This window comes from Chelonia mydas, chromosome 27, assembly GCF_015237465.2.
Source record: "Chelonia mydas isolate rCheMyd1 chromosome 27, rCheMyd1.pri.v2, whole genome shotgun sequence".
Taxonomy (NCBI): domain Eukaryota; kingdom Metazoa; phylum Chordata; order Testudines; family Cheloniidae; genus Chelonia; species Chelonia mydas.
The window spans coordinates 7,296,486-7,309,461 of record NC_057860.1 but is presented as its reverse complement, the minus strand read 5'-3'; the positions used below and the strand labels follow the sequence as shown (position 1 = coordinate 7,309,461).

At 41.5% G+C, this 12,976-nt stretch overlaps 1 protein-coding gene across 1 annotated transcript in view; it reads right to left on the bottom strand.

Moving 5' to 3' along the window:
• The window catches only part of MAP3K3 (mitogen-activated protein kinase kinase kinase 3), a 51,265-nt gene that overhangs the window by 24,855 nt on the left and 13,434 nt on the right, over positions 1-12,976 (bottom strand). Inside the window, exons 4-6 of the mRNA XM_037886775.2 lie at positions 10,757-10,797; positions 3,796-3,895; positions 1,936-2,049 (exon numbers count right to left, since the gene is read on the bottom strand). Coding sequence (XP_037742703.1) covers positions 1,936-2,049; positions 3,796-3,895; positions 10,757-10,797 — 255 coding nt within the window. The remainder of the gene's footprint in view (positions 1-1,935; positions 2,050-3,795; positions 3,896-10,756; positions 10,798-12,976) is intronic.

Genomic DNA, 12,976 nt, shown 5'->3' with positions numbered 1-12,976 from the left:
GATAAGGTACATAGATGCCCTGGCAAGAGGCACAATATCAAAATTAACGTAAGTAGTCTCGTAAACTCAGTCTCTCACCAGTAAAGTCACAGGCAGTGCAGTAAAACTAGATTAGTTTTACACACATATTTGTGCCAAAATCACTGCATTACCTTTCCATCCCAAAAAAAGAAAAAAGAGCCCAACCAAAACAAAATCTGCATCCTGTACTTCAGGAAAAAATGCTTCCCGCTGCCTCACTCGGATGAGATCATGCAGCCAAGAAGCCTCCTTCAGGCTCATGGGCTTTTGCTTTATCACATGCAGGGCTCTCTTGTCAAGCAGCTTGGAGATGAAGAGGAAGTCAGAGGAGAGGGGAAGTAGTGGCACTTGAAGCCCTTGCTGTGCAACAATTTGCTTCTGCTTCCAGCAGAAGAGGAAAAAACAACTAACAGAGGACATCATCACAGCACTGACTAATGGTTGGTGAGGGGAGAAGAATTCATTCTTTACTGCAGGTGGTCAGTGGTGGCTTGTGTAAAGTTTGGATAATCTCTTACACCGAGTAGTAGCCTGAAAACATTCAAGTTAACAGAGGGCAGTAAAAACATGATTGTTTCTTCTCCAATACCAAAAATTTAAGGCTCTCTTTTACAGAATATTTCCTGATCGCACAGTGGTGGTGTTAAACCATATCTGAAGGTCATTGTACTTTTATCTAACATGGATGATGATGTTTGAGAGATGCTGAAGTACCTTTAAGTCCTTAAATCTGACCTCTCCAAGAATTACAGGTGTGCTGAGCACTCATCCTTATGGAGAAGTCCTACAGAATTTAATAGAAATGAACTTTCAGGATTTGATCGCAGCTACATTTAGAGTAACTTTTTGTGCAGCTCCATGTACCATTCTCTGCACGTTATTAGCTATTTGCATTTAACCATAAACTTTAGCTTTAAAAAAGTTGTGTGGATCGAATGCTGGTGGAAATAATTCACTAGGGCTGTTGACTCAGTGTGTGTCCTCTGTTTCTCTATAGCAGCAAGCAGCACAAGCCTCCGTCCTGCCAGTATGGCTTAGCCTTAACATGGAAAGTTTTGGGGGGAAACTCTCCTGGTGGAACAAGGGTAGCACAGTTTTCATGGTCTCTCAGTGCAAAGCACAGCAAGTTTCTGATGTGGGAGCTGGAATTGAGACCCTTCAAGCTCATCTCATACAGGCAGAAGTAAACATCCATCAGATGGGAGCAGCTTTTGGCTGAATTAGGCTGGATTCAAACTAGCGACCTACAAGCTGAAAGACTCTGTAGCTCATTAGGCAATATCATGAGGCATCCAGTCCCCCAAGAAGTGCAATATTATACCTTCAAAAATAAGGCTTGCTTTCTGGAATGGTGAGGTAAAATCAAGTTTTGACCTTTAAGGAGTTTACAAGGACAGGGCCTTCTGCTCTCTGGGCACGCAGGCAAAATGTCCCACATGTTGCACTCAGTTTCCTCCAAACACTCTACTAGCAAGTGCCCCACCTTGTTCTTATAGGGACACTGCCCACTCTAATTAAAATACTGTCAAAAACCCAGCCAAACAAATATTAAGTTATAAAATTCACATAGCACGTGCTATCTAATCAAAACCAAAAATCAACTCTCTATGAACCAAATCCACTAAGATCACCTGGCCTAGTTTACCAGGGGATGCTTCTGATGCTCTATTTATACTAATTTTAACTCTTAAAAGTCTGCTGAACCAGGAAAAAAATTAAGCCAATACTTACTAGTAAAGTCCAAGCAAAGAGGTTATTTGAATGTGGAGCATAGCAGTCTTACTACTTTATATTGCTTCTCTTACTGGAGTACCACTGCAGTGCAAGGCTCTTTAACTAGGGGACATAAGGATCTCAAGGTGAAAAATCTCAAGCATTTCACTTAGTTGCAGTGTCACAAAATTGATTACTTACATGGTTTCTGTCCTGGGACAGCAGTAATATTCTAAGGCTTTTCACATTTGAGCTTCGGTCCAAGATATCTACTGCTTTATCCAGGTCATCTTGATTTTTTAAGGGAATAGATAACTGCAAAATGTAGAACAAGGAAGAAACTTAATTAACAGAGCCATTAAACTTAACACTGCACATTGTCCAGTCAGATGTTTAAACAAACACTGGAAGATTTAGAGTACAAGATAGGATAACAAAGCGTTTAGAATCTCTCTTTGGACTTCCATGAAAACTGTTCACGATGCCATCTTTTTGCAATGGGAAATTCCTCCCACCCGTTTCCCAATACTGGCTGACCTCACAGAAGATTCCCCATGGGAGTGAGCTGCAAAAAGGCTGAGATTTCTACTTGAATTTGCTCTGGGGATCAAAAAAACAAACAAACCAAGGTCTGAGTGAGGTCCCTCACTCCACAATGCAGCAGCAGTGTCACAAGGGATACTTGTGAATCCAGGAATAAGGGGGCAGGTGGAAAGTGGACCTCAGGTAATAGGCTAATGCAGGGAGGAGGAACAACAATGTTTTTAGCCACATTAGACAGAATTGAGCTCCTGTGGGAGATAATAAAAATGAGAATATGCACCTTGCTACAAAGCTAGGAGGTTAAATCCAGAGGCTCTCTGCAGTTTAGCTCAGGAGTACCTCACTAGGAGGAGAAATGACAGGCAGACAACTGGGGAAGTTCTGGAATGTACCCCACATGCATTTCCTTTATACATACAGAGCAAAATAGTAACTGCAACCACCTCCTCTCTGGCATCCCCAGTGCCCTCATCACCCCCCTTCCATACATCCCAAAATCCAGCCAATAAATTATCTTCACCTGATAAGATCCACCTCCCTGGATCCTCACTGCCCAGACTTCTTGTCCTTGCCTCCAAGGCCTTACACCGCTCCATCCCAGCCTACATCTGATACCAACTCTTATCAGGTTGCTCTCTAATGCCCCATTTTTCTCCTCCTCTTACTACTGTCTTTTCGCCACAGCACCCCCTTCGTGGAGTACTCTCCACCTTGCTTCCTGCATTTAACTCCACCTAAAGTGTATGTATGATAAAAGGGAAAGTGAATGGCTCAGAGGAGAGATGCAAGAAATGAATCAAGCTAACGAAAAACCCCTTATTCTTTCCTCTCTAGTGCATCTTGTCTACTGTGTCTGTCAGACTGTAAACTCTTTGGGGGACAGAGACTGTCTTCATTGGGTGTCTTGAACTGCACCAAACATATTGGTGCTAATAAGCAATCACCATGCCCTGAATATTTACAGAATGTTGCACTTTCATATTTATAAAGCACAGCAACTTTGCCCCAACGAAGGTGCTGGAGAACTATTTGACTTCAAGAATGCCAGTTCATATGCCAGCACTGAGGATCCACTTATTCCTGTTAATTTTTGTGGCACTGTGTTGGTAAGGAACAGATTTAAATTATAAAAAAAATCCCATCCTTTAGGGTGTAGTATGGAAAAGGAAAAAGGGGGAGGGCAGTGACATGTTCCGAGAGGTGGAAGACAACAAGGAATTTCAACAGCACCAGCATTTGGAATGGATAGCGCAATGGTCACATGACTCCAAATTCCCTCTATTTCCCCTGAAACCCACATCCCCTCCAAAAAACATGTACAGGAGAAAGTAAGATGTCAATTTTTCCAAAGCAAACAGTTAGAAATCAGTGTGATTTTTGCTTATAGTGCCATTTTTCCTCAAGAGCTAACTCGTGCAGTAACTGTTCATTTCAAATGAAATTTGGGAAGTTAAATTCAAACGCAGTCTCTAGAGAAGCCCCTGTGTACTTTTCACACTGCCTGGAAAGCGTCTGTACCTCATTGTTCATGTAGTGGAGATCCAGTGGTTGGCCAAAGGCTGTTTTCACTTTCTGCTGTACATCTTCATATCGCACAGGTCGGACAAATGGAATAATTCTGGAGGGCAAAAAAGACAGTCACTGATTGTCCAAACTAAAAAGATTCACTGGCTAACTGATGTGGTCAGAACCAAGTGAACAATTCAAAAACATCAACACATTAATTCATTCAAATGTTGCACTTTTCTGTCACAAATTATCCTTAACAGGGAGTGATTTTCTCAAATTTATTAGCTGAAATTCATTTAATTGTTTTTGCAAGGGATTCTTGGCTCATAGCTTGCTTGCAAGCAGTTCATTCAGAGTACATATTATAAGTTAGAGCTGTTTGACAGGACACAGTATGTTTCTGTTCCCTGATTAGATAAATATGTAACTTATACTGGTGGAGTATCTCCCTCTACAGGCTGCTCCACGTAAGAAGATGAGTCTACTATAGCTGCCAGCTAAATGAGTTATCTCCTTAGCTCAAGTAGAGACTCACATTTGGTTCTGAAGGTCACAAGTTCAAGTCCTGCTGAAGGCCAAGATTGATGCTAAAAGTGAAATGACTCAGTGTCTGGTGCAAATACTCAAGTTTATGAATTTAAGACCTACTTCCTGATATTTTCCAATATTTGCTTATAATTAGCCATTTCCACAAACATTCCCACAAGTAAGCTTGTTCCCTGGAAGTGTTTTCTTGCCTCTAACAGAGAAGGGCATGAGCACACTTGATTCAAGCGAAAAACCCAGATTCACAGAAATTGCTTTTCACTCTGCTTTGGCCATCCAGAGCATCCACGTCCCAAGATCTTGAATTGCAGCACCAGCAACTGCTGTGCAGTCTTTGCTGCTGCTACTCAAACACTTGCAATACTCCAAGTTTTTGTCAATGAATATAGCTGGATTTAACTGAGGCCGGACAATGTTGACCATTATTATTTGTATTGTTGTAGTGCCTAGGAGCCCTCATCATGAACCAGGAAGCCATTATGCTAGGAGCTGTATAGAAAGAACAAAACTTTTTCAGTTTTGTGCTAAACAAGCCAGATACTTCAAAGTTTAAAGGTGGCCAACCACACTGGACAGGAAGGACACCCCTAATTTCACTGTGTCAAATATTACACAACTGGCCAGGTACATGGTGGGATTTTGTTCAGTTACCTCTGAACTGGCATGGGAAGTTTTATACTCATATGTTCCAAATAAAATACTGTAAAATATATGACAGACTCATACTCCACTCACTGAAAACATCCTCTCAAATCTCCCAAGAGCCAATATAAATAATAAACATTTAAAAGGAGCACCACCAACACCTTCCTTGTGTGCCTATAGGTAACGTGCCTCTGGACAGCTCTATCAACATGGATATTAGGAGTCCAGTACCAAAATAGTTTTAGCCTGTTAGTAACCTACACAAATGACAAGAATATATATTAATCTGTTTAGTTTTCCCTGAATACAACCCTCTTGCCATACCAAGATCCTAGTTACAACATTCAGCCATTTCGCCCTCAGTCTCATTTGAAAAGGAATTTTAAAACCCAAAACTACGTAAACAGCCAGAAGCAATCCAAAACAGTCAATGGTGTGGCTACTTGTGGGGGACCGTGCATGACCCTGTGGCATAGTCGTGCTTCCAAGGACTGCAATACAGCTTTCCTTGTTGAGTATTATTGTTTCATTTGCTTTGAATAGGAACTAGAAAGGTTTCAGGCAGCAAGGTAACAGGTAACCTCAGTGCTGATTCTATAAAAGTGTTTCTTTTGTTGGAATGTTCTTGCTGTTGAAAGTTGTCAAGTACTCAGCAAGTCATATATCCCAACAACACTACATTAAGGGGCTATTTTTCCTCTATCCAGTGGAAGGATCAGTGTTGTGAAGCTCTGTGCTACATCAGGACTCTAGCTCTATTTACATCAACACTAAGCAACTGTGCATGTCAAGTGAAGGCCTAAAGAATGGCTCTCTCAACTCCCTTAAAACATTTAACCCCTTCACTGGCATTCTCAGGACATTCATGTGTCAACAGAACATCAACCCATTTTAATGCAATGTCAGGACACATGAGGCAAATGCGTTTCCCAGACATAACTTAGGAGTCATTCAGCACAAGAAGGCATAAAGACATACCTGCAGTGGGGAAGGAAGTGGAGAGTTCAACTGGCAAGAGTACAAATTAACCAGCCCTTCTCTCTACCCAACCAGCCCACAGAGGATCCACCAGGGATGCTGGGTCCCCAGCAGCGTGCCCTCTCCATTCCACATGGGCCAGGCTGTATGTTTGCCCCTGCCTCTCCAACTACATCTGCTTCTGGGCCTCCCACCAGACTCCTCTCCAGCTTTTCTATTCCCTTTCCTTCCACCCATCACTCTCCACACTCCTTTGTTTCCCCAAACCAGTGGTTCTCAACCTATTTACCATAGTGGGCCACATCCAATACCATCTGTATGGCCCTGAGGAGGTCAGCTGATCAACCCTCTTGATGGGCCACAAGTGGCCTACGGGCCACAGATTGAGAACCACTACCCGAAACCCACTAGGGTCCTCCTCCATAAACAAACATAGAACTAAACACATGCCCTTAGCTTACATGTTGTACCCCTTCCCCCCACCCTTTGTTTAGATGGTTTGCTCTTAGGTGCAGGGACTCTTGTATGTGTCTGGACAGCACCCAGCACATTCTGAGAGTTAGTCTAATACAAATCTGATGGCTGCTCAGCTTCCTGCTGTTACATGAAGCAAGTTAGTGTAGCTCCTAGAGGATGGAAGTCCACATCACAACCACCACAACTATTAGCACTAATTGGCAACCCTGCTGTCAGCCTTCAAGGGAAAGTACTGAATAGGCCACTGAGCTCCTGTCCTATCCCTAGAGGCAATACCCTTCAGATGAGGGTAGAGACATGTTGCTTGGGAAGCTCCAGTTTTCACTGCTTGTGCTTACTCGCCCTGTGATACTGGTCTCCAACACTATCAATCCAGCAGATTTCACCACCACTAGATACCCTTTAAGTATGCAGAGGTTTTAATAATTCCTAACTTCAGTCTGCTTCCTCAGCCCCTTGCTACTAGACCTACAACGTTTAGCTATTTAGAAATAGCCCTTGTTAAAAAAGGCAGCCCACAATAACATTTTCTGCATATTACCAAGAAACCAATCCATGAAATTATAGTACTTTGGCACTGGGCAAATGTAACTTGGCTCCCAGCTGCAGTGAAGCCCCTTATAAAGGCTTCTATTCTACACACACGGCACGAAAAACACACAAGATTTGTGGCACCCGAAAACAGCTCTATTAGAGGAGTGCACAGTTTTTAAACTAACACAAAATCATGGAGTTCAGGGTTTCAGGAGTCCATTCCTGCCTGACCACCTTAAATATTTGTGGTTAGATCTGGCAGCTTCTCTGAAACGAAACACACACACTTACATTCTCAGCGCAAGCCTTCTGTCTGTAACTGCATGCCACTTTGGGAATGGGGAATTAGGGCAAGCGTAACTGCATAATTAGACTAACACACAATCAAGCTTTTCATTTCAATGTTACTTAAAAAAACCACTTTCTGCTTCCCTGAGCTCTGTGCCACCTTAAATACAAGCGCTTGGGAAGGAGATGTGAAAGACAATAGCACTGTTGATGAGGTTCCACTTCCGAAGTTCCCTTGTCACAACAATGTATATCGCAAAATACTGTGGCATGTCGGACAGTAGCTCTGTTGTACTCCACAGCATTCCTGCGTGACACTTGAAGTCAACTCATGTCAGCTCTCTATTAGGAATGCAGTAGATCATGACTATGACTACTTTTGGATTTTCTCTTGGTGTACCAAAAAGATTAGTGTGTTGTCTGCAGGAATTCAGGCATACAGTGAATTTTGAGAGTGGTATGATCCAATGGCTTAAAAAAAAAGTTTATGAAATTGTTGACTCTTCCCTGCCATCTTCTCCACTGTGTGTATTGTCAAGGAATTAGATGTAGTGTTATCAATTGGGTGAAATCTTATTCTGAGTTATATTAAACCTCCACTGAGATTGGTAGGTTTAATTTACCCTTCAATTAACATAATTGTAAGCATAAGCCAAATGTAAGACAATACCCAGAGGCTTTTGGCTGTGTACTGTTTTGGGTAGGGGTGTGGGAGGAACACAGAAACTGAGGTCAGATAGGAAGACAGACAGCCGGAAGGAGCATGGTGGCTGACCCTGGATGAAACCTGAGAAGAGGTTTTTGGGTCACAGGTGCAAGCTAAAAGAGTGCTCTTGGTCCTGTGAACAAAAGAAGCTGTTTCTTACTATTTGATTCCTCCTGTGTTCAGAGACACAGGACTTTGCACACTTCTTGTAAATAAACAAGATTGCTCCAAAGAAAACACTAGACTATCAGCAAAAAGAAAAGGAGGACTTGTAGCACCTTAGAGACTAACAAATTTATTTGAGCATAAGCTTTCGTGAGCTACAGCTACAGCTCACAAAAGCTCATGCTCAGATAAATTTGTGAGTCTCTAAGGTGCCACAAGTACTCCTTTTCTTTTTGCGGATACAGACTCACACGGCTACTACTCTGAAACCAGACTATTAGTTTCTACTTCCAGCAGGAACATCCCCAGGGCCCTGAACTTTGACTAGCTGCTTGGATTGAAAAGGGGCAACAGTATTCTCTCCTGTACTCCTAGGACAACAAAACTGAAACAATTTCAAGATTTATCAACATCTTAAAAATGTTAGCACACTGTTCTTAAACTGCAATAACACTCCTCTCTCTCTCTATGGAATCAGACACATTTTAAAATGCTTAAGTTGTCTGTGTACAAGGTAACTTATCCCAACAAAACATTCTTGTGCCCCAAGAAAGTAGGAACTACAGGACTTCACGAAGTTTTAATTGCTGGAAGTTATACTGTACACATGGAAATGCCTTAAAGTATTAATTCTGGGGTTTTGTAAGTCTTGCAAAATCCAGCATTAGAATAAAAGTTAATGAAAACTTGTCAGTAAAGAGTCTTTCCCCTGTGGTGTCTACCACTCACAAACCGCTGTGCAGTGATAATGGACATCAGAAAGTGAAGCACTGGAAAAAGTGAAACTGACCAAGCTAGTTTCACTATCCTGAGCTAAGTAAAACAAGTAGTAACACAAACAAATGAAAAAATAGAGACTGCCAACTGGAAGTCACTTCAGGCTAGAATGACTTATTTTTTTCTTGTTACTATAATATGTAAATTGACTAGAACTAAAAGAATAGAGAAAAAAATCTATTTTAAGTTTCTTTTGTGCAATGGACAGTACTTTGTGTATAGACAATTTCACTGCTTGCCCTGAATAGTCAGTTTCTTTTTGTAAGAGTCTTTCATGCAGCAACAGGGAAGAGAAAAAAAAAAAAGTTAAAAATAGAAAAATAACTGCACAGCCATAAAATTCGGCAGGGAAACTCCAGGCAGGTATGAAACCTGAACCTACTCTAAACAGCTAGCCAATTGTTAAAAAGAGGTTCAAATATATATTTAAAGGATACATCAAATTAAGTTTTTAGTTTTTACTATAATGCAATAACTTTTAACTTGACATCAAAAGAATGATTTTTCTAGAGAAAGCAAAAGGGTCCAAATATGTGAGTAATGACATCCCCATGAAACCTAACTTTCTTAATCAGAATCCTGATTAAGGAGGTTTGAGAGTTCTCCTCCAAAATACTGCTACATACAAAGAACTCAGTCCTGCAACCTTTACTTAAGTCATCCTTACTGACTCAAAGGTTGAAACCAACCTACTTACACGAATAAAGGCTGCAAGACCATGACTGAAGAAAGTCCCTTATGTGGAATTCCTTTGCTTCTTTATTATTTCCAAAGGCAAGCCACTTCAGCAAAATAAGAGTGTTGCGGGTTACAGACAGGGGTGATGCATGCAATCTCCATTTTCTTTAACAGTGGTTATATAAATCACAACACATCACACGGGCCCAATTCAGTAAGGTACTTCAAAACATGTGTAACTAAGGGCATAAGTAATCCTATTGGATTCAGTGGGACTGTGCATGTACTTAAGTACCTTATTGAATCAGAGCCTAGGAGAGGAGAGTTCCTCTCCATTTTTCAAGCTGAGTCACTGTACAACCCGGCTTGTCAGTCCCTAACACAGGGATGCCCAGCAGTACCCCAGTGAGGCATTCGCCTTAAGATTGAATTAACAAGTTTTTAATACAGGTTCACAGATTGAATTAACCTCTAAACATGTTTTCCAATTATGACCAAAACAAACTAGGAGAGGGTGAATCTAGAATATACACAGACAAGTTCCACTGGGGCAACTGGAACTTGGTTTTCACCCATGTCATCTACTGTAGGATTTGCCAATATTGTGCATCCATGGGTCCCTTTTCCCAGCCAATGATGCCGAAACAGAGGCACTGCAAGCGTATTACAGCTGCTCTTCCAAAACACGGGAACTTGCAACACTGTATCCTGACTCTGGTTTGCCCAGGCAACCACTAATCAACCTAGTGATTTCTAAGTTAAGCTTCCCGAGTTACAAGTGTGTGTTGAGGGGCAGAGAGGATATCCATACCTTCTTCCAAAGGAGCCCCTCTGAGCAAGATAAACGCTACTGACAGAACCAGAAGGTACTAGGACTGTGGCTGCAAAAAGAGGACCTCAAGGAGGTGAAAGTGGAAAAAAAAATACGGGGTTGGGGGAGCATTGAGGAGAGAAAGGGAGAACTCAAGAATCCCAGCAGGAACCACCCTTTGCCCCACCCTGGGTAAAGCATTCTCTTTAGGTCAGAGTAAGCCATTTTAGACAGAAACCCATGTAAGATCAGAGTCATAATGGCATGCATCATGTGGAATTCCTGTGAAATCCACATCCATTTAGTCTGACTAGCGTACTTTATCAGACACACTATATATGAGAACACTGAAGGTAAAAACTTACCGTCTTTCCCCATTATGTTCAAACTTTATCCTTACATCAATCTGCCCAAGAGAGATGAAACAGAAGATTAGTCCATTATCAAATGCTTTGGCTTATTTCATAAAGTTATAACAATGTGTACAATGAGGATCTGTGTGACAAAATATGAATTTGTTCTCTGTTCTCACTCGTGTTTAATACGTTATGATTTTCAACCCTCTCCCCACTTTAGTCCCAGAAAAAGCCCTAATTTTCCAGGCCGTTTCTTATACCGTAAGTTCTCACCTATTTGATGTCAAATTACGAAGCCTTGCTTCTGGCAGCATTCATCAGAAACCACCAGATTGTCCGTCTATTCTGCCCCACAATAGGTGTGGTCATTGAAGCACTATTTTTGTTGGCCCTTTCCTCCCAACTTATTCCACCCAAGCAGAAGCATTCTTCAACTAGTAAAAAGAAAAGGAGGACTTGTGGCACCTTAGAGACTAACCAATTTATTTGAGCATGAGCTTTCGTGAGCTACAGCTCACTTCATTGGATGCATACTGTGGAAATTGCAGAAGACGTTATATACACAGACACCATGAAATATGTCTATGTCTGTGTATATAATGTCTTCTGCAATTTCTACAGTATGCATCCGATGAAGTGAGCTGTAGCTCACGAAAGCTCATGCTCAAATAAATTGGTTAGTCTCTAAGGTGCCACAAGTCCTCCTTTTCTTTTTGTGAATACAGACTAACATGGCTGTTACTCTTCAACTAGTGTCTTTCTCCCAGTATTACCACCTGCAGACTAGGAATTTATAAGCAGCATTAATCTTGTAACATCTCAAACTTACTATCTGATGGCTTATGTAAAACGAGATGTGTATCTGATGCATAAAAGCCAGTTAAGATGGATTTGACGGTGTTTTGTATCACCACAGCAACACAAAGTAGTCAGGAACATATCTGACTCTTAATTTTCAATTGACATAGTAGCTTGGTTTTCTTTTTTAAATATATAGGCAAATTTGCCAAGTAAACTTCTAGGACACAAAACTGATATGTGACTGGCATAGTTATCAGGATATACATATTCTATTTTTTCCTCTTCTATCAACACTCACAGGAAGACTGGGCAGATAAGAGGAGGACTTCATAGGTGTAACATGAGCAGGTATGTGCGGAGAGCACAGAGGGGGGATGACAGGGGACTTGAGCACCAACAGGAGCTAAGGTAAGTGTGGGGAAGCAGCCACATGCAAAGAGAGCATGAGATGGTGACAAAGGATGTGAAAGGGTGGGGACTGTGGGGAGTGAAGGAACAGAGAGATGGCCCCATGCACCAGAAGGGAAGAGTGTGCTCATTTTGTCTAGTTACCCACGGATGATGCATGGAGCTAGCATGTGGCCGTGGAACTTTTAAAGAGCAGCGACAGATGTAAGAGGTCACAGTAGTGAGCTGTAGCTCACGAAAGCTCATGCTCAAATAAATTGGTTAGTCTCTAAGGTGCCACAAGTACTCCTTCTCTGTTTGCGAATACAGACTAACACGGCTGTTACTCTGAAACCAGTGAATACTATAAGATGGGGGAGGATTTGCCATTTTATTTGTAAATAGACATGAAATCCCTGCTTTAAGATAAACATAGCCTCTATGATGAAGTCACAACCAATACTTTCATAATACAAGTATGTAATCATTTAAAGTGTAGAAGGAAAGGAGTATTTGTGACACCTTAGAGACTAACCAATTTATTTGAGCATAAGCTTTCGTGAGCTATAGATCACTTCATCGGATGCAACAGTGTAGAAGGTTTCCCATTCATGTTATCCAAGGTTTTATTAAAGTGCCCACCAACGTGGTACCTGTGCACTAAGCTGTAAACTCAGAGGATGCTAGACAGCACAGGGAGTGAAAGTACAGCACATTTAACCACTAGAGAACAAAGTTCAAGTTCCAATTTAGATCACAAAGATAAAAACTAAAAAGGAAAAGAAATCTGCTCTCATAAGGTATTATAATTTCTCCTGCACAACCCTAAGTGATTAGAGTGGATGAAGCCAGCTGTGAAAGCCTTAAAGACAATAGGCAATCATATCTAGGAACCGAAAAAAAAAAGTGGGTAGGAAATGCTCTTTAAGGTAGAGGAAATATCTGGCAGACCCAGTGGTCAAGAAGGCAGTTCAAAGGGACCCATACATTCACTGCCAGTACACAGTATTCTTGCAGAAGTCCTGTAGGTGCATAACAGTT